Raw genomic sequence first — 22479 nt, 5'->3', positions numbered from 1 at the left:
CTTTGACAGACCACCAGTGCATCACATTTGCCAAGAAATGTTTCCAGTGGGATGACAAACTGTGGAAGAAAGTGTTGTGGTCTGGTGAGGCTATATATGATATTACTGGCAGCCGTAGAGACAGAGTGTACCGAAGGCCAGTAGTGACCAATATGACCCTAAGTACATTCAAGCAACTGTAAGATTTCCAGATTTACTAATGGTCTGGAGGCTTTTGGCTATGATGGTGTTGGAAGTCTTGTGTTTTTGCCTCAAAATGTGACTATGAGTCAGAATTGATACCTGACGCTGTTATTTGATGAATTACCAGACTGTTTTCAGAAGACTGGTTGTGATATTTTTATGCCACATTACATTCAGGACTGGCCAAGTAACATACCTGACTTTAAACCTGTGGAGAACTTTTGGTTGATTATAAAGTCACAGTTGTGTGAGCGAGATACATCCAGCATTCCTAAGCTCCAGGCCACCATCCAGGATATTTGGGACACCCTTGACCCTACATACCTTCATCATCATGCAGCATCTGTTCCCAAGTGCCTTCAGAATTGTATTAAAGCTAAGGGACATCATACAAAGTACTGAGGGAAGGGGAACTGTATATGTTATAAAGCCCCAGTGACATCACACAGCCCTACCTCACACCTATATGTATCCCAAAACTTTCGCTTAACTTTCCATCCACTTTTACACTCACATTTGCTCCTCCATAGAAGGCTTTTACAACATCCAACAGTTGTCTCCCTCTTCCTCAAAGCATTCCACTTGACTCTGTCATGCACTTTCTCCGGATCCATAAAAGCTGCAGACAACTTTCCTTTCGCTAAATACTTTTCCAGTCATCTTTACCACAAAAATCTGATCCTCACATTCCCTACCTTTCCTAAAACTCCCTTACTCTTTACTTATTCTGTATTTAATCACTTCCGTTACTCTATTAGTTAATATTTTTACATACACTCTTCATGTTTTACTTAACTGACTTTTTTTTTTTTTTCTCCCGCGTTTGCGAGGTAGCGCAAGGAAACAGATGAAAGAAATGGCCCAACCCACCCCCATACACATGTATATACATACACGTCCACACATGCAAATATACATACCTACACAGCTTTCCGTGGTTTACTCCAGACGCTTCACATGCCCTGATTCAATCCACTGACAGCACGTCAACCCCGGTATACCACATTGATCCAATTCACTCTATTCCTTGCCCTCTTTTCACCCTCCTGCATATTCAGGCCCTGATCACACAAAATCTTTTTCACCATCTTTCCACCTCCAATTTGGTCTCCCACTTCTCCTGGTTCCCTCCACCTCCGACACATATATCCTCTTGGTCAATCTTTCCTCACTCATTCTCTCCATGTGCCCAAACCATTTCAAAACACCCTCTTCTGCTCTCTCAACCACGCTCTTTTTATTTCCACACATCTCTCTTACCCTTACGTTACTTACTCGATCAAACCACCTCACACCACACATTGTCCTCAAACATCTCATTTCCAGCACATCCACCCTCCTGCGCACAACTCTATCCATAGCCCACGCCTCGCAACCATACAACATTGTTGGAACCACTATTCTTTCAAACATACCCATTTTTGCTTTCCGATTTAATGTTCTCGACTTCCACACATTCTTCAAGGCTCCCAGGATTTTCGCCCCCTCCCCCACCCTATGATCCACTTTTGCTTCCATGGTTCCATCCGCTGCCAGATCCACTCCCAGATATCTAAAACACTTTACTTCCTCCAGTTTTTCTCCATTCAAACTTGCCTCCCAATTGACTTGACCCTCAACCCTACTTTACCTAATAACCTTGCTCTTATTCACATTTACTCTTAACTTTCTTCTTTCACACACTTTATACCAAACTCAGTCACCAGCTTCTGCAGTTTCTCACATGAATCAGCCACCAGCGCTGTATTATCAGCGAACAACAACTGACTCACTTCCCAAACTCTCTCATCCACAACAGACTTCATGCTTGCCCCTCTTTCCAAAACTCTTGCATTCACCTCCCTAACAACCCCATCCATAAACAAATTAAACAACCATGGAGACATCACACACCCCTGCCACAAACCTACATTCACTGAGAACCAATCACTTTCCTCTCTTCCTACACGTACACATGCCTTACATCCTCGATAAAAACTTTTCACTGCTTCTAACAACTTTTCCTCCCACACCATATATTCTTAATACCTTCCACAGATCATCTCTATCAACTCTATCATATGCCTTCTCCAGATCCATGAATGCTACATACAAATCCATTTGCTTTTCTAAGTATTTCTCACATACATTCTTCAAAGCAAACACCTTGATCCACACATCCTCTACCACTTCTGAAACCACACTGCTCTTCCCCAATCTGATGCTCTGTGCATGCCTTCACCCTCTCAATCAATACCCTCCCATATAATTTCCCAGGAATACTCAACAAACTTATACCTCTGAAATTTGAGCACTTACTCTTATCCCCTTTGCCTTTGTACAACTGACCTATACCCCTATACCCCTTAATTGCTACATACATCCTTAGCACCTTTTCATTTGAATAAAGGAACAGTAATACCTTTCACCCAGTCCTCAGGCACAATTTTCTGTTTCCATGCTAAATTACACAAAAGATACATTCACACTATCACACTTTCTCCTCCATATTTCAGCATTTCAGCCACTCCAGGTGCCTATCCAAACTTCAGCCTTATTATTGCCCTTCTGACCTCCCTTTTTTTGCAATAGACCCTTGCACTTGTATCCTCTTCCTTCCATCCTCCATACCCATGCATGTAACAACTGGTGTCTCCCCTTTTCCCACATTTATTAGTTCTTCAGAATACTCTTTCCATCTTCCTTTTACTCTCTCCTTTTGTTTCAGTAACTTCCTTTCCTTACTTCTCTCATTAACATTTCCATTCTTTCATCCAACACTCCCTTTTCACCTTCCAGTATAGTTTCCTATTTTCCTGAAACTTTTCACTTAACTTTCTTCCAAAATGTTCATCTACTCTTTCCTTGCTTTCCTTTATGAGCTTAACATTCTACTTACTTATTTTGTATTCTTCCCTCCTTTGTTGAACTTCCTATCAAGCAATCTACCATATGCCTTTTTTCCCTTCCACAACATTTCTAATCTCTTATGTTCACTATGCATTGCCCTTTCTATTCTTATATCTCACTACCTTGTATCCAACTACTAATTCTACAATGTGCGTAAGACGAGAACAGATGGGAACATCATTGAAAAGGGGGAAATGATAACAGGTAATGATAAAGTGAGGAGATGGAATGAGTATTTGAAGGTTTGTTGAATGTGTTTGATGTTAGAATGGCAGATGTAGGGTGTTTTGCTCAGGGTGGTGTGCGAAGTGATATAGTCAGGGAGAGTGGTTTTGTGTTAGAGAGAAGAGGTGATGAAAGCCTTCTGGAAGATGAAGTCCGGGAATGTGGCGGGTTTGGATGGTATTGCAGTTGAAATTACTAAGAAAGTGGGTGACTTTGTTGTTGATTGGTTGGTAAGGATATTCATTGTGTTTATGGATCATGGTGAAGTGGCTGAGGATTGGCAGAATCATGTATAGTGCCATTGGGGATAAAGGGGGTAAAGATGAGTGTTCATCCTACAGAGGCATAAGTGCATTGAGTATTCCTGGAAAATTGTAAGGGAGGGTGTTGATATAGAGGGTGAAGGCATGTACAGAGCATCAGATTGGGGAAAAGCAGTGTGGTTTCAGAAGTGGTATAGGATGTGTAGATCAGGTGTTTGCTTTGAAGAATGTGTGTGAGAAATACTTTGAAAACAGATGGATTTGTATGTGGCATTTATGGATCTGAAGAAAGCATATGATAAAGTTGATAGAGATGCCTTGTGGAAGGTCTTCAGAGTATATGGTGTTGGAAGTAAGCTGCTAGATGCAGAGACATTTTTATCAAGGGTGTAAGGCATGTGTACCGAGTAGGAAGAGAGGAATGTGATCGATTCCCAGTGAAGGTCGGTCTACGACACGGGTGTATGATGACCCCATGGTTGTTTAGTTTGTTTATGGTTGGGGTGGTTTGGGAGGTAAATGCAAGAGTTTTGGAGAGAGGGGCAAGTATGCAGTTTGTTGGGGATGAGAGGGCTTGGGAAGTGAGTCAGTTGTTGCTCATTGATGATACAGTTCTGATGGCTGCTCTGAGTGAGAAACTGCAGAAGTTGATGACTGATTATGGAAAAGTGAGTGAAATGAGAAAGTTGAGAGAAAATGTGAATAAGAGCAAGGTGATTAGGTTTAGGAGGGTTGAGGGACAAACTAAATGGGGATATAAGTTTAAATGGAAGAAATGAAGTGTTTTAGATATTGGGGTGTGGACTTGGCAGCATTTGGAACAGTGGAAGCTGAAGTGAATCATAGGGTGGTAAAGGGGGTGAAGGTACTAAGAGCAAAGAAGAATATGTGGAAAGAGATTGTTGTCTCTGAGAGCAAAAATGGAAATTTTGAAGGAATAGTGGTTCCAACGATATTTAATGATTGCGAGGCATGGGCTATAGATAGAGTTGTATGGATGAGGGTAGATTTGTTGGAAATGAAATGTTTGAGGACAATATGTGGCATGATGTGGTTTGATTGAGTAAGTGATGAAAGGGTAAGAGAGATGTGTGGTAAAAAGAGTGTGGTTGAGAGAGCAGGAGAGTGTTGAAATGGTTTGGACATATGGAGAGAATGAGTGAGGAAAGTTTGACAAAAAGGATATATTCACATATATGAGTTGGAGGTGGAGAGGACAAGCAGAAGCAGGAGACCAAATTGGAGGTGCAAAGTTGGAGTAAAGATTTTGAGCAATCGGGGTCTGAACGTACATGAGGGTGAAAGGTGATCATGAAATAGAATTAGTAATGATGTGGTATACCAGGGCTGATGTGCTGTAAGTAGACTGACCCAGGGCATGTGAAACGTCTTGGGCAAACCATGGAAAGATCTGTGGGGCCTGGATGTGGATAGGGAGCTGTGGTTTTGTTGCATTACATATGACAGCTAGAGACTGAGTGTGAATGAATGTAGCCTTTTTCAGTCTGTTTTCCTGGCTCTACCTCTCTGACATGGGATGGCGTGAGTGTGAATGAATGTGGCCTTTTTTAGTTTGTTTTCCTGGCACTACCTCTGTGACACAGGGGATGGTGGTGGTGTTTCCTGTACGGTGAGGTGATGCCAGGAATGGATGAAGGCAAGCAAGTATGAATATGTACATGTGTGTATATGTATATGTCTATGTTTTTTTTTTTTTTTTTTTTTTTTTTGCTTTGTCGCTGTCTCCCGCGTTTGCGAGGTAGCGCAAGGAAACAGACGAAAGAAATGGCCCAACCCACCCCCATACACAATGTATATACATACACGTCCACACACGCAAATATACATACCTATACATCTCAATGTACGCATATATATACACACACAGACACATACATATATACCCATGCACACAATTCACACTGTCTGCCTTTATTCATTCCCACCGCCACCTCGCCACACATGGAATACCATCCCCCTCCCCCCTCATGTGTGCGAGGTAGCACTAGGAAAAGACAACAAAGGCCCCATTCGTTCACACTCAGTCTCTAGCTGTCATGCAATAATGCCCGAAACCACAGCTCCCTTTCCACATCCAGGCCCCACACAACTTTCCATGGTTTACCCCAGACGCTTCACATGCCCTGATTCAATCCACTGACAGCACGTCAACCCCCGTATACCACATCGATCCAATTCACTCTATTCCTTGCCCTCCTTTCACCCTCCTGCATGTTCAGGCCCCGATCACACAAAATCTTTTTCACTCCATCTTTCCACCTCCAATTTGGTCTCCCACTTCTCGTTCCCTCCACCTCCGACACATATATCCTCTTGGTCAATCTTTCCTCACTCATTCTCTCCATGTGACCAAACCATTTCAAAACACCCTCTTCTGCTCTCTCAACCACGCTCTTTTTATTTCCACACGTCTCTCTTACCCTTACATTACTTACTCGATCAAACCACCTCACACCACACATTGTCCTCAAACATCTCATTTCCAGCACATCCACCCTCCTGCGCACAACTCCATCCATAGCCCACGCCTCGCAACCATACAACATTGTTGGAACCACTATTCCTTCAAACATACCCATTTTTGCTTTCCGAGATAATGTTCTCGACTTCCACACATTCTTCAAGGCTCCCAGAATTTTCGCCCCCTCCCCCACCCTATGATTCACTTCCGCTTCCATGGTTCCATCCGCTGCCAGATCCACTCCCAGATATCTAAAACACTTTACTTCCTCCAGTTTTTCTCCATTCAAACTTACCTCCCAATTGGCTTGACCCTCAACCCTACTGTTCCAAATAACCTTGCTCTTATTCACATTTACTCTTAACTTTCTTCTTTCACACACTTTACCAAACTCAGTCACCAGCTTCTGCAGTTTCTCACATGAATCAGCCACCAGCGCTGTATCATCAGCGAACAACAACTGACTCACTTCCCAAGCTCTCTCATCCCCAACAGACTTCATACTTGCCCCTCTTTCCGAAACTCTTGCATTCGCCTCCCTAACAACCCCATCCATAAACAAATTAAACAACCATATATATATATTATTTTTTATTATACTTTGTCGCTGTCTCCCGCGTTTGCGAGGTAGCACAAGGAAACAGACGAAAGAAATGGCCCAACCCCCCCCCCCATACACATGTATATACATACGTCCACACACGCAAATATACATACCTACACAGCTTTCCATGGTTTACCCCAGACGCTTCACATGCCTTGATTCAATCCACTGACAGCACGTCAACCCCTGTATACCACATCGCTCCAATTCACTCTATTCCTTGCCCTCTTTTCACCCTCCTGCATGTTCAGGCCCCGATCACACAAAATCTTTTTCACTCCATCTTTCCTCCTCCAATTTGGTCTCCCTCTTCTCCTCGTTCCCTCCACCTCCGACACATATATCCTCTTGGTCAATCTTTCCTCACTCATTCTCTCCATGTGCCCAAACCACTTCAAAACACCCTCTTCTGCTCTCTCAACCACGCTCTTTTTATTTCCACACATCTCTCTTACCCTTACGTTACTCACTGATCAAACCACCTCACACCACACATTGTCCTCAAACATCTCATTTCCAGCACATCCATCCTCCTGCACACAACTCTATCCATAGCCCATAGTCCATGTATGTATACTTGTATATATGTTGATATGTATATGTATAATTATGTATATGTACATGTATGTGCGCATATGTATATATTAGTGGATGGGTCTTTCTTTGTCTGTTTTCTGGTGCTACCTTGCTGATGAGGGAAACAGTGATCAAGTATGATAATTAAGATGAGAAAGTATTTATCGTTAATGAGATCGCCTTTGTTAGGGCCTCAGTTGCCCATGTCACCTTAGCTAACATAGTAAAAGGCTTCCGTGATTATAACCACTATATGGAATTGAAAATTAAATTATGTAGAAAGACATTTTTATAGAAAAATTGAGCAGTGAACCTATGTCTCACTTTTTCAAATTTACTGATGTTTGGGTTTAAGACTGAATGAGTGTTATGGTTGCTGGATTTTTTCTTCTTAAGTATAGGTGCAACCTTTAGTGTGTGGGATAGCACAAGACTTTCGTAACATTTTTTTATTACAGAATAGAAAGTAGTCTTTTGTCTGTATTTTTTGCATTTATCTCTTATACATTTTAAGTCTTTATTGTACTTATTATTGATTGCAATTTTTTTTCAGGTTGTCGGCCAACAATGATTGTGTCAGCAGCCATGGCAAAGATTAGACTTCAGGTGTTGTGATAAAACTACATACGATAATGGCGGATTCCTCTTTACCTCAACTGAAGGATGGAGAGGAACTGGGGCAGATTGCCTCAGCAGCCTCATCTCCAATCCAGTTACTGCAGACAGAGTGTGAAGCACCAGATTTGTTGGCAACTAGTAATGACATCTTGTCAGAGCAAGGGCCAGCAGCACTTCCTGCACTGGTTGTGAGTACCACCAGTCCCACCTCAGCACCACCACAGCCTGACGACCCAACATTAGCGGAGATTCCAAGTGTACAATCATGTATGGTGAAAACTGCCAATTCAGAAAAGGCATCAAGTATAAATGAAAGTTTGGCAGTTGTGACACCAGATTCTCTGGAGGGGACTTTGAGTAAGGCTTCAGACCTTGCAGAGCTACCATCACATATTTTAGATTCTCAAAGCAAAACAACAGTTGTCACAGAATTCCATCTGAAAAACCCATCTTTTGCAGCAGAAGCACTTTCAGATGTAGCATCAACTGGGGCTACAGCTCCTGCAGAAACTTCAACTTTAAATGAAATTTCAGTTGAAAAGCATGTCATTTCAGCTCCAGTATCACCAGAGAGATCAACTGTTGTAGATACCACCTTGAATTCAGTGTCATCAGCAGTGGTAGGAGTAACTGAGAAGCCATCTGTTATTGTTACAACTTCATCTGATAAGTCATCTTTAACTGCAGATTCATGTAATTTGATAACAACTACAGCTGCTCTTTCTGTAGAAATGTCAGCAGCAGTAGTTTCAACCTTAGCTGAAAATTTATCCAATGTAACAGCAGCAGTTGAAAAATCATGTGTTGTAACTACAGCAGCTGAAAAGTCATCTGTTGTAACTACTGCGGCTCCTGATGGAATGCTGTCATTGATGGCATCATCATCATTAGAAAAGACACCTGCGTTTGTTACAGGCCAGTTAAAGGACTCTGCTGTAGTTGATGTAACTACACCACAGATGTGTGATACTTTGGAAACAGTACAAGTTGATGAACCTGATAAGACAAAGCCATCCTCCCATGCATCCGAAGTTGAATTTCCTCATATAGATTCAGGGAGGAAACCAACATCACTGCCTGTAGCATCACCTGACCATTCAGCACTTCCCACAGCTTTGACACACTTATCGTCATCATCATCATCATCAACAACAACAACATCATCATCATCATCATCATCATCCTTTCCTCCTGTATCTACACTATCTTCGGTATCATCTGTTAACCTTGTTGATGGATTACAGCTACCATGTTCTGCCTCAAGCCAGGATTCAGCAGTTGAATTTGGCTCCACAGTAATATCTGCCCAGGAGAAGGGACTTCCTCAGGTTGACTCATCTTCCAGTAGCAACCAGGATCCTCACAAATGCTTAAGTTTTGGAAATAAAAACAAGGAACACATGAAAGACAATCCAGGTGGTTGTGAGTCAGATATACGGACAGATACAACTCTGAATGTTGAACTTGAAAGGGAAGGGTTTTCTTGTGCTAACAGTTTGCTTGATAACTCCTCTGAAGTGGAAAACAGTGAACAACAAATACAAATGGGGGGAGCAGGGGAAAGTTGGAACGATGTTGACTCCTCTCATGAAGCAGCCATGGAAGCTTTACCCTTAATAGTTGATACTCACACTATAAGTCAAGAGGATGGTAGTGAAGAACATTCAATTGCCAATCGAGACGGTGAAGTAAATAATGAATTTATGTCTCCATCAGTATTATCATCACAGATAAGTGCTTCAAATGTGAATACTGTGCCATTATTGGAATCTGAGCCTCTTCAGCCAGTAACTATTGGCAGTAGTTTGCAGCCATTAGAAGAAGTTCAGGAAGCCTCAATGTTGGATGATCCGTCCTTTGCAGCTGATCTGGCATTAATAGACAGCAGTGCTGATGAGGCAGACAGTATTGGGGGTTTAGTGATTAACAGTGTAATTGGTGCTGCTGATGGAGTGGTGGATTTCCATCCTGAGGAGGAAATGGAAACTGACAGAGAACTAACAGATATTAGTGCCTCTGCACCACAAGTAGTGGAAGAGTCTTGTGATAATGTTGAATCTAGTGATGAAACTGGACCAAGTGCCAAGAGGATGAGATTTGAGAATGGAATAAGTGATGTTGATGATAAATTACAAGGTTCAAAGAAAGTTATTATTAAGGTTTTGCCAGTGAAAAATGGTCATGGGCTTTGGGATTCTCATAAACTTCAGCAAGTGCTTTTAGCCAAAGGCACCATTTTGTTACGGCTACATGCATCAACAGACATTTTAGAAATGTTTGAAAATAATAAGAATGAGAAAGAGGTTGACTTTACTGGTATAATGGCTGAGACCAAAGATGGGGATCATGACCATATTCTTGGCCTTGCCAGCTTGGATCCTGATGCAGATGTTTATGATCCTCTTGCTTTAAGTGCAACTCAGTCTGCTGATCACGCCTCTCCGCCACATTACAGTAGACCATACCCCCACTCAAGGGGTCGATCCACTGCACTCCAGCCAGCCATGTCAAGACCAGGAGGATTCAGGCACCTACAGTCTCCACCTCATGTAAGAAACTACCTTCTTTGCCTTTAAGCATAATGTTCTTATATTTTCATGAATAGTTTTTCATAAATTGTGGGTTATGCGTTGTAGTGATTGCAGTGCTTGCAACCTGTGCATTATTGATTAGCATGAACCAGGCATTTTCATTTTCAAAGGATTTTCTCAGATATTCTTCATAGCAAGTGCTGATATTTATTTGATTGTAGTAGTAAGTAGATACTTTGAATGAATTATACTAATTCACCTTATTAGTAGCTTAAAAACTTTTTGCCCCCATGATACTCTGATGAGTAGTTGGTGTTTGTCACTCTCTTTCCTTTATATTTATGAAAGTTTTTCCTTTCCTTTAACTGAGCATCAAGGACTACTGTGAGTTTAATATTTTGTTGCTGTGAAATGAGTTCATTTATGTCGCATTTCATTTTATGGTGCTTTATAAGATGTCTTGACCAGGGAATTTTTTTTTTTTCTAGGATTTACTTGGATAGGATTTCTTCTGTCATTGAAATTACGAAGCTTACATTAAAATGGGTGGTATATTGGGAAGCACTGACTATAATGTGAGAGAAGTGTTTAGCATGGGTGAGGTGGAAGTGGACAGGTGAAAATGGTAGTGAATGGTTGGATGAGGAAATAAAGTTGCTTTTGAGGAGAAAAGAGAGGTGTATGGGCGTTATTTGCAGGGAAGAAGTGCAAGTGGCTGGGAGATTTACTTAAACGGATGGAGGTCAAGAGGAAGGTGTAGATGCTGAAAAAGAAGGCAAATAGAGTTAGAGTGAGTGAGTATCAGCAAACTTTAGGGAGAAAATGTTTTGGAAAGGGGTTATAGGGTGAGAAAAAGAGTACAAATGGGAACATCAGTGAAGGATGCTAACAGAGAAGTCTTAATAAGCAAAAGTGGAGTGAGTGTTTTGAAGAATTGTTGAATGTTCAATGATAGGGTGGCAGCTGTGGAGTGCTTCAATTGGGGAATACCTGGCAAATACCTGAAAAAGTCATGGCAAGTAGTTTTGTGGAGAGAAGAGGTTCTGAATGCCTTTGACACATATCCTCTTTTTCAGCCTTTCCTCACTTATTCTCTTCATATGACTAAACCATTTCAATACACCCACTTTTGCTTTCTCAACCACACTCTTTTTCCTACCACATATCTCTCTTACTCTTTGATTACTTACTCAATCAAAACACGTCACACCACATATTGTCCTCAAACATTTCATTTCCAACACATCCACCCTCCTCCGTACAGCCCTATCTATATTCCATGCATCACAACTATATATGGGGTGTCTAAATGTTTGTGGATGTAACCAAGATGAGAAAAAAGGAGAGATAGGTGGTATGTTTGAGGCAAGGAACCTGGATATTTTGGCTCTGAGTGAAATAAAGCTCAGGGTTAAGGGGGAGAGTGGTTTGGGAATGTCTTAGTATCTAAGTCAGGGGTTGGTGAGAGGACAAGAGCAAAGGAAGGAGTAGCACTCCTCCGGAAGCAGGAGTTGTGGGAGTATGCGATAGAGTGTAAGAAAGTAAACTCGAGATTGATGTTGGTAAAACTGAAAGTGGATGGAGAGAGATGGGTGATTATTGGTGCATATGCACCTGGGCATGAGAAGAAAGATTATGAGAGAGAAGTGTTTTGGAAGCAGCTGCGTGAGTGTGTTAACTGCTTTGATGCTTGAGGCCGGGTTGTAGTGATGGGTGATTTGAATAAGGTGAGTAATGTGGCAGTTGAGGGTATAAGTGGTGTACATGGGGTATTGAGTGTTGTAAATGGAAATGTTAAAGAGCTTATTGAGTTGTGTGCTGAAAAAGGACTGGTTATTGGGAATACCTGGTTTAAAAATAGAGATACACATAAGTATATGTATGTGAGTAGGAGAGATTGCCAGAGGGCATTGTTAGATTACGTGTTAATTGATAGGCGTGTAAAAGAGAGACTTCTGGATGTTAATGTGCTGAGAGGGGCAGCTGTAGGGATGTCTGATCACCATCTTTTGGAGGCGAAGGTGAAGATTTGTAGAGGTTTTCAGAGAAGAAGAGAAAATGTTGGGGAGAAGAGAGTGGTGAGAGTAAGTGAGCTTGGAAAGGAGACTTGTGCTAGGAAGTACCAGGAGAGATTGAATGCAGAATAGCAAAAGGTGAGAACAAATGACGTGAGGGGAGTGGGGGAGGAATGGGATGTATTTAGGGAAGCAGTGGTGGCTTGCGCAAAAGATGCTTCTGGCATGAGAAAGGTGGGAGTGGGCAGATTAGAAAGGGTAGTGAGTGGTGGGATGAAGAAGTATGATTTTTACTGAAAGAGAAGAAAGAGGCAATTGGACAATTTTTGCTGGGAAATAGTGCAAATAAGTGGGAGATGTATAAAAGAAAGCAGCAGGAGGTCAAGAGAATGGTGCAAGAGGTGAAAAAGAGGGCAAATGAGAGGTAGGGTGAGAGAGTATCATTAAATTTTAGGGAGAGTAAAACAATGTTTTGGAAGGAGGTAAATGTAGTGCTTAAGACAAGAGAACAAATGGAAACATTGGCGAAGGTGGCAAATGGGAGGTGATAACACGTAATGATGAAGTGAGAAGGAGATGGAGTGAGTATTTTGAAGGCTTGTTGGAATATGTTTGATGATAGATTGGCTGATATAGGGTGTTTTGGTCAGGGTGATGTGTGAAGTGAAAGGATCAGGGAGAATGGTTTGGAAACAGAGAAGAGGTAGTGAAAGCTTTGCAGGAGATGAAAGCCGGCAAGGTGGCTGGTTTGGATGGTATTGCATTGGAATTTATTAAAAAAGGGGGTGACTGTTGTTGATTGGTTGGTAAGGATATTCAATTTACGTAAGGATCATGGTGAAGTGACTGAGGACTGGCGGAATGCATGCATAGTGCCATTGTACAAAGGCAAAAGGGATAAAGGTGAGTGTTCAAATTACAGAGGCATAAGTTCGTTGAGTATTCCTGGGAAATTATATGGGAGGGTTTTGACTGAAAAGGTAAAGGCATGTACAGAGCATTAGATTGGGGAAGAGCTGTGTGGTTTCAGAAGCAGTAGAGGATGTGTGTATCAGGTGTTTGCTTTGAAGAATGTATGTGAGAAATACATAGAAAAACAGATGGATTTGTATGTAGCATTTATGGATCTGGAGAAGGCTTATGATAGGGTTGATAGAGATGCTCTGTGGAACATTTTAAGTGCATATGGTGTGGGAGGTAAGTTGCTAGAAGCAGTGAAAAGTTTTTACCAAGGATGTAAGGCATTTGTACGAGTAGGAAGAGAGGAAAGTGATTGGTTCCAAGTGGATGTCGGTTCGCGGCAGGGGTGCACGATGTCTCCATGGTTGTTTAATTTGTTCATGGATGGGATGGTTAGGGGGGTGAATACAAGAGTTTTGGAGAGAGGGGCAAGTTTGCAGTTTGTTATGGATGAGAGAGCTTGGGAAGTGAGTCAGTTGTTGTTCGCTGATGATGCAGCATTGGTGGTTGATTTGGGTGAGAAACTGCATGAGTTGGTGACTGAGTTTGGTAAAGTGTGTGAAAGAAAGTTGAGAGTAAATGTGAATAAGAGCAAGGTTATTAGGTTCAGTTGGGTTGAGGGACAAGTTAACTGGGGTGTAAGTTTGAATGGAGAAAGACTTAAGTGAAATGTTTTAGATATCTGGTAGTGGACTTAGCTGCTGATGGAACCATGGAAGTGGAAGTGAGTCACATTGTGGGGGAGGGGGCAGAGGTTCTGGGAGCATTGAAATATTCTTTCTCCCCTATATGTACAAAATCACAACAGACGTGATTTTATAAGTGCTGAAAAAGACATGTGAAAAAGAAAACACCTGATCCTAAGCACTTTCTCGTATTACCACACCTACAGAGGACAGTTACAGAATGAGAGGACCAAAGACAAATCAAGCTAGAGATATACACAAAGAAAGAACAAGGACCTAGTGATTAGCGAGAAACAAGGTTGGTTATATGTGACTCTAACCCTCACTTTACCAGTGTCTTGACCTGACCTCTCATAAAAAGGTAATTGGGGCCAACACAAGATTGATATACTGCTTGAATTAAATAGACAGCTTTTAACAACATTTTCTACACTAGATGGATCTAATTTATACATGCCTGGACTGATATTCCACACACTATCCTCAGGGTACTTAATGATACTATATTTATTTATATTTATTATACTTTGTCGCTCTCTCCCGCGTTAGCGAGGTAGCGCAAGGAGACAGATGAAAGAATGGCCCAACCCACCCACGTACATATGTATATACATACACATCCACACACGCACATATACATACCTATACATCTCAACGTATACATATATATACACATACACACATAAATATATACACATGTACATAATTCTTACTGTCTGCCCATATTCATTCCCGTCACCACCCCGCCACACATGAAATGACAACCCCCTCCCCCTGCATGTGTGTGAGGTAGCACTAGGAAAAGACAACAAAGGCCACATTTGTTCACACTCAGTCTCTAGCTGTTATGTATAATGCACTGAAACCACAGCTCCCTTTCCACATCCAGGCCCCACAAAACTTACCATGGTATACTCCAGATGCTTCACATGCCCTGGTTCAATCCATTGACAGCACGTCGATCCCGATATACCTCATCGTTCCAATTTACTTTATTCTTTGCACACCTTTCATCCTCCTGCATGTTCAGGCCCCTGTCACTTAAAATCTTTTTCACTCCATCTTTCCACCTCCAATTTGGTCTCCCAGTTCTTCTCGTTCCCATCACCTCTGACACATATATCCTCTTTGTCAATCTTTCCTCACTCATTCTCTCCATGTGACCAAACCATTTCAAAACACCCTCTTCTGCTCTCTCAATCACACTCTTTTTATTACCACACATCTCTCTTACCCTTTCGTTACTTGATCAAACCACCTCACACCACATATTGTCCTCAAACATCTCATTTCCAGCACATCCACCCTCCTCTGCACAACTCTTATCTATAGCCCATGCCTCGCAACCATATAACATTGTTGCAACCACTATTCCTTCAAACATACCCATTTTGCTTTCCGAGATAATGTTCTCGCCTTCCGCACATTTTTCAACGCTCCCAGAACTTTTGCTCCCTGCTCCACCCTATGACACTTCCGCTTCCATGGTTCTATCCGCTGCCAAATCCACTCCCAGATATCTAAGACACTTCACTTCCTCCAGTTTATCTCCATTCAAACTTACCTCCCAATTGACTTGTCCCTCAACCCTACTGTACCTAATAACCTTGCTCCTGTTCACATTTACCCTCAGCTTTCTTCTTTCACACACTTTACCAAACTCAGACACCAGCTACTGCAGTTTCTCACCGGAATCAGCCACCAGCGCTGTATCATCATTGAACAACAACTGACTCACTTCCCAAGCTCTCTCATCCACAATAGACTGCATACTTGCTCCTCTTTCCAAAACTCTTGCATTCACCTTCCTAACAACCCCATCCATAAACAAATTAAACAACCATGGAGACATCACACACCCCTGCTGCAAATCAACATTCACTGAGAACCAATCACTTTCCTCTTTTCCTACACGTACACATGCCTTACATCCTCGATAAAAACTTTTCACTGCTTCTAACAACTTGCCTCCCATACCATATATTCTTAATACCTTCCACAGAGCATCTCTATCAACTCTTATCATATGCCTTCTCCAGATCCATAAATGCTACATACAAATCCATTTGCTTTTCTAAGTATTTCTTACATACATTCTTCAAAGCAAACACCTGATCCACACATCCTCTACCACTTCTGAAACCACACTGCTCTTCCCCAGTCTGATGCTCTGTACATACCTTCACCCTCTCAATCAATACCCTCCAATATAATTTCCAAGGAATACTCAACAAACTTATACCTCTGTAATTTCAGCACTCACCTTTATCCCTTTTGCCTTTGTACAAGCATTCTGCCAATCCTCATGCTACTCATCATGAGTCATACATACATTGAATAACCTTACCAAACCAGTCAACAACACAGTCACCCACTTTTTTTTTTTTTTAGATTTCACTGCAGTACCATCCAAACCGCTGCCATGCAGGCTTTCATCTTCCACAGAGCTTTTACAACCTCTGCTCTATTTACCAAAGCATTCTCCCTAACCCTCTCACTTTGCACAACACCTCGACCAACACACCCTAGATCTACCACTCTATCATCAAACACATTCAACAAACCTTCAAAATACTCACTCCATTTCCTTCTCACATCACCAGTACTTGTTATCACCTCCCCATTGGCCCCCTTCACCGATGTTCCCATTTGTTCCCTTGTATTATGCACTTTATTTACATCCTTCCAAAACATCTTTTTATTCTCACTAAAATTTAATGATTCTCTCTCACCCCAACTCTCATTTGCCCTCTTTTTCACCTCTTGCACCTTTCTCTTGACCTCCTGCCATTTGCTTTTTATACATCTCCCACTCATTTGCATTATTTCCCTGCAAAAATCATCCAAATGCCCCTCTCTTCTCTTTCGTTAATAATCTTACTTCTTCATCACACCAGTCACTACCCTTTCTAATCTGCCCACCTCCCACGCTTCTCATGCCACAAGCATCTTTTGTGCAAGCCATCTCTGCTTCTCTGAATACATCCCATTCCTTCCCCACTCCCCTTACGTCCTTTGTTCTCACCTTTTTCCATTCTGTACTCAGTCTCTCCCAATACTTCCTCACCCAAGTCTCCTTCTGAAGCTCACTTACCCTCACCACTCTCTCACCCCAGCATTCGCTCTTTTCTGGAAACCTCTACAAATCTTCACCTCACCTCCACAAGATAATGATTCAGACATCTTTCCAGTTGCACCTCTTAGCACATTAACATCCAAAGGCCCTCTTTTGTGCACCTATCAATTAACACATAATCCAATAATGCTCTCTGGCCATCTCTCCTACTTACATACATATACTTATGTATATCTCTCTTTTTAAACCAGGTATTCCCAATCACCAGTCCTTTTTCAGCACATATATCTACAAGCTCTTTACCATTTGCATTTACAACACTGAACACCCCATGTACACCAATTATTCCCTCAACTGCCACATTACTCACCTTTGCATTCAAATCACCCATCACTATATATGCCGGTCTCGTGCATCAAAACTACTAACACACTTACTCAGCTGCTCCCAAAACACTTGCCTCTCATGATCTTTCTTCTCATGCCAAGGTGCATATGCACCAATAATCACCCATCTCTCTTCATCCACTTTCAGTTTTACCCATATCAATCCAGAGTTTACTTTCTTACACTATCACATACTCCCACGACTCCTGTTTTGGAGTAGTGCTACTCCTTCCCTTGCTCTTGTCCTCACACTAACCCTTGACTTTACTCCTAAGACATTCCCAAACCACTCTTCCCTTTACCCTTAAGCTTCATTTCACTCAGAGCCAAAACATCCAGGATCCTTTCCTCAAACATACTACCTATCTCTCCTTTCTTTCATCTCCATCTTTACATATAACAATTTTTGTGGCATTCTCCCAGTCAACTGTGTGATTACTTTCATTGAGATGTACTAATAGGGCATTAGACTGCTGATCAACATGTATGCTGTATTTATGTTGTCATATTCTAACATCCAAACCCTTGCCAGTGTCACCTTTATAAATCTTGTTAAATTTTTGCAAGGCATTTGGTAAATACAGGTAAAGCCAGGGTTTGGGTGACACCTGAACCAACCTTGTTCCTCACTAATCACTGGGTCATTGTTCCTTATTTGTGTATATGTTTAGCTTGATTTGCCTTTGGTCCTCTCATTCTGTAACTGTCCTCTGAAGATATGGTAATACATGAAAGTACTCAGGATCTCTTGATTCCTTTTCCATGCAGGAGGGTGAGAGGCATGCAAGGAATAGAGTGAATTAGAATGATGTGGTTTACTGGGGTCGATATTATGTTGACGGACTGAACTAGGGCACATGGAATGCCTGGGGTAAGACATGGAAAGGTCTGTGAGGCCTGGATGTGGATAGGGAGCTGTGGTTTCAGTACGTAAGCTCATAGGTAAAAGGGAAGAATGGTTTGGAAAAGTCTTGGGAGTAAAGTCAGGGGTTGGTGAAAGAGCAACAGCTAAGGAGGGAGTAGCACTACTACTGAAGCAAGAGTTGTTGGAGAGATGGCCAGAGAACATTATTGGATTACGTAATAATTGATAGGTGCGTGAAAGATAGACTTTTGGATGATAATGTGCTGAGAGGGGCAACTGGAGGGGTGTCTGATCATTATCTTGTGGAGGTGAAGGTGAAGATTTGTAGAGGTTTTCAGAAAAGAAGAGAGAATGTTCAGGTGAAGAGAGTGGTGAGAGTAAGAGAGCTTGGAAAGGAGACTTGTGTGAGGAAGTATTGGGAGAGATTGAGTGCAGAATGGAAAAAGGTGAGAGCAGATGATATAAGGGGAGTGGGGGGAGGAATGGGATATATTTATGGAAGCAGTGATAGCTTGAGCAAAAGATGCTTGTGGCATGAGAATGGTGGGAGGTGGGCAGATTAGAAAGGGTAGCAAGTGGTGGGATGAAGAAGTAAGATTGTTAGTGAAAGAGAAGAGAGAGGTGTTTGGACGCTTTTTGCAGGGAAGTAGTACGAATGACTGGGAGATGTATAAAAAGAAAACGGCAGGAGGTCAAGAGAAAGGTGCAAGTGGTAAAAAGAGGGCAAATGAGAGTTGGGGTGAGTATCATTAAATTTTAGGGAGAATAAAAATATGTTTTGGAAGGAGGTAAATAAAGTGCACATGAAAAGAGAACAAGTGGGAACATTAGTGAAAGGGGCTAATGGGGAGGTAATAACTAGTAGTGATGAAGTGAGGAGATGGAGTGAGTATTTTGAAGGTTTGTTGAATGTGTTGGATGAAAGAGTGGCAGATATAGGGTGTTTTGGTCGAGATGGTGTGCAAAGTGAGAGGGTCATGGAGAATGGTTTGGTAAATAGAGAAGAGGTAGTGAAAGCTTTGCGGAAGATGAAAGCCGGCAAGTTGGCGGGTTTGGATGGTATTGCAGTGGAATTTATTTAAAAAGGGGTGACTGTGCTGTTGACTGGTTGGTAAGGATATTCACTGTATGTATGGTTCATGGTGAAGTGCCTGATTTTGGCAGAATGCATGCATAGCGCCTTTGTACAAAGGCAGAGGGGATAAAGGTGAGTGCTCAAATTACAGAGGTATAAGTTTGTTAAGTAATCCTGTTTGTTAAGTAATCCTGGGATATTATATGGGAGGGTATTAATTGAGAGAGTCAAGGCATGTACAGAGCATCAGATTGGGGAATAGCAGTGTTGTTTCAGAAGTGGTTGAGGATGTGTGGATCATGTGTTTGCTTTGAAGAATGTATGTGAGAAATACTTAGAAAAACAGATGGATTTGTATGTAGAATTTATGGATGTGGTAAAGGCATATGATAGGGTTGATAGAGATTCTTTGTGGAAGGTAGTAAGAGTACATGGTGTGGGAGATAAGTGAAAAGTTTTTATCAAAGATGTAATGCATGTATAAGAGTAGGAAGAGAGGGAAGTGATTGGTTCCCAGTGAATGTTGGTTTGCGGCAGGGCGGCATGATGTCTCCATGGTTGTTTAATTTGTTTGTGGATGGGATGGTTAGGAAGGTGAACGCAAGTGTTTTGGAGAGTGGGGCACGCAGTCTGTTGTGAATGAGAAGGTTTGGGAAGTGAGTTGGATGAAACCATGGAAGCACAAGTGAGTCACATTGTGTGGGAGGGGGCGAAGGTTCTGGGAGCGTTGAAGAATGTGTGGAAGGCGAGAACTTTATCTTGGAGAGCAAAAATGGGTATGTTTGAAGGAATGGTGGTCCCAACAATGTTATATGGTTGTAAGGCGTGGGCTATAGATAGGGTTGTGCAGAGGAGGGTAGATGTGTTGGAAATGAAATGTTTGAGGACAACGTGTGGTGTGAGGTGGTTTGATTAAGTAATGAAAGGGGAAGAGATATGTGTGGTAATAAAAAGAGTGTGGTTGAGAGAGCAGAAGAGGGTATATTGAAATGGTTTGGTACCACGGTGAGAATGAGTGAGGAAAGATTGACAAAGAGGATATATGTGTCAGAGGTGCAGGGAACAAGGAGAAGTGGGAGACCTAATTGTAGGTGGAAGGATGGAGTGAAAAAAATTTTGAGTTATCTGGGCCTGGTCATACAGGATGGTGAAAGGAATACAAGGAATAGAGTGAATTGTAACGATGTGGTATACTGGGGTCGACGTGCTGTCAATGGATTGAACCAGGGTATGTGAAGCGTCTGTGGTAAACCTTGGAAAGTTTTGTGAGGCATGGATGTGGAAAGGGAGCTGTGTTTTTGGTGCATTACACATGACAGCTAAAGACTGAGTGTGAATGAAGGTGGCCTTGTTGTCTTTTCCTAGCACTACCTTGCATGTGCGTGGGGGAAGGGGGGTGCCATTTCATGTGTGGCGGAGTGGTGATGGGAATGGATGAAGGCGGCAAGTATGAGTATGTACATGTGTATATTTGTATATGTATGTATATGTGTACGTGTAGGAAGAGAGGAAAGTGATTGGTTCTCAGTGAATGTATTTTTGCGGCAGGGGTGTGTGATGTCTCGGTTGTTTAATTTGTTTATGGATGGGGTTGTTAGGGAGGTGAATGCAAGAGTTTTGGAAAGAGGGGCAAGTATGAAGTCTGTTGTGGATGAGAGAGCTTGGGAAGTGAGTCAGTTGTTGTTCGCTGATGATACAGCGATGGTGGCTGATTCATGTGAGAAACTGCAGAAGCTGGTGACTGAGTTTGGTGAAGTGTGTGAAAGAAGAAAGTTAAGAGTAAATGTGAATAAGAGCAAGGTTATTAGGTACAGTAGGGTTGAGGGTCAAGTCAATTGGGAGGTAAGTTTGAATGGAGAAAAACTGGAGGAAGTAAAAACACTTCACTTCCTCCAGTTTTATTCTCCCTAAAGTTTAATGATACTCTCTCATCCTTGCTCTCATTTACCCTCTTTTTCAACCCTTGTATCTTCCTCGTGACCTCCAGCCGCTTTCTTTTATACATCTCTCAGTCATTTGCACTCCTTCCTTGTAAGTACCGTCCAAACACCTCTCTTTTCTCTTTCGCTAACATCCCACCCCCCACCTTTTTCATGCCACATGCATCTTTTGCATATGTCATCACTGCTTCCCTAAATACATCCCATTCCTCTCCCACTCCCCTCACATCACTTGCTCTCACTTTTTTTTTTGCCATTCTCCATTCAATCTCTCGTGGCACTTCCTCACACAAGTCTCCTTTCCAAGCTCACAAACTCACCACTTTCTTCTCCCAAACATTTTCTCTACTTTTTTGAAAACCTCTACCTCTACCTTTGCCTCCACAAGATAGTGGTCTGACATCCCACCAGCTGCCCCTCTTAGCTCATTACCATCCAAAGGTCTCTTTTTTACATGCCTGTCAGTCAACATGTAATCTAATTTGACCATCTCTCCTACTCACATACACATACTTATGTATATCTCTTTTTGAAACAGGTGTTCCCAGTCACCAGTCTTTTTTCAGCACACAAATCAATAAGCTTTTTACCATTTCCATTTACATCACTGAATACGCCATGTATGCCCATTATACCCTTAACTACCACATTACTCACCTTCGCATTTAAATCACTCATCACTAATACCCAGTCTCTGTGCGCTAAAGCTACTGACACACTCACTCCGCTGCTCACAAAACACTTGCCTTTCATCGTCTTTCTTATGACCAAGCACATAAGTACCAGTAATCGTCCATCTCTCTCCATCTGCTTTCAGTTTTACCTACATCGATCTAGAATTTACTTACACAGTATTATATACTCCCATAACTCCTGCTTCAGTAGTGCTACTCCTTCCTTAGCTCTTGTTTTCTCACCAACCCCTGACTTTACTCCCAAGACTTTTCCAAACCATTCTTCCCCTTTATCTTTGAGCTTTATCTCACTCATCACCAGAACATCCGGGTTTCTTTCCTCAAACGTACTACCTTTCTCTCCTTTCTTCTCATCTTGGTTACATCCACGCACATTTATACACCCCAATCTGAGCCTTCGAAGAGGATGA

The 22479-nt window shown here is 42.0% G+C and overlaps 1 protein-coding gene across 4 annotated transcripts in view; it reads left to right on the top strand.

Moving 5' to 3' along the window:
• Positions 1-22479, top strand: part of LOC139767188 (uncharacterized) — a 285192-nt gene that overhangs the window by 17158 nt on the left and 245555 nt on the right. For all 4 annotated transcript variants that reach the window (XM_071696252.1, XM_071696262.1, XM_071696273.1 and 1 more), the window contains exon 2: positions 7776-10389. In XM_071696252.1, coding sequence (XP_071552353.1) covers positions 7855-10389 — 2535 coding nt within the window. In that variant the 5' untranslated portion in view covers positions 7776-7854. The remainder of the gene's footprint in view (positions 1-7775; positions 10390-22479) is intronic.

Source organism: Panulirus ornatus, chromosome 4, assembly GCF_036320965.1.
Source record: "Panulirus ornatus isolate Po-2019 chromosome 4, ASM3632096v1, whole genome shotgun sequence".
In the NCBI taxonomy this organism is placed as follows: Eukaryota; Metazoa; Arthropoda; class Malacostraca; order Decapoda; family Palinuridae; genus Panulirus; species Panulirus ornatus.
Note: the sequence above shows the minus strand (reverse complement) of the source record. Positions and strands in the feature narration are given on the sequence as shown.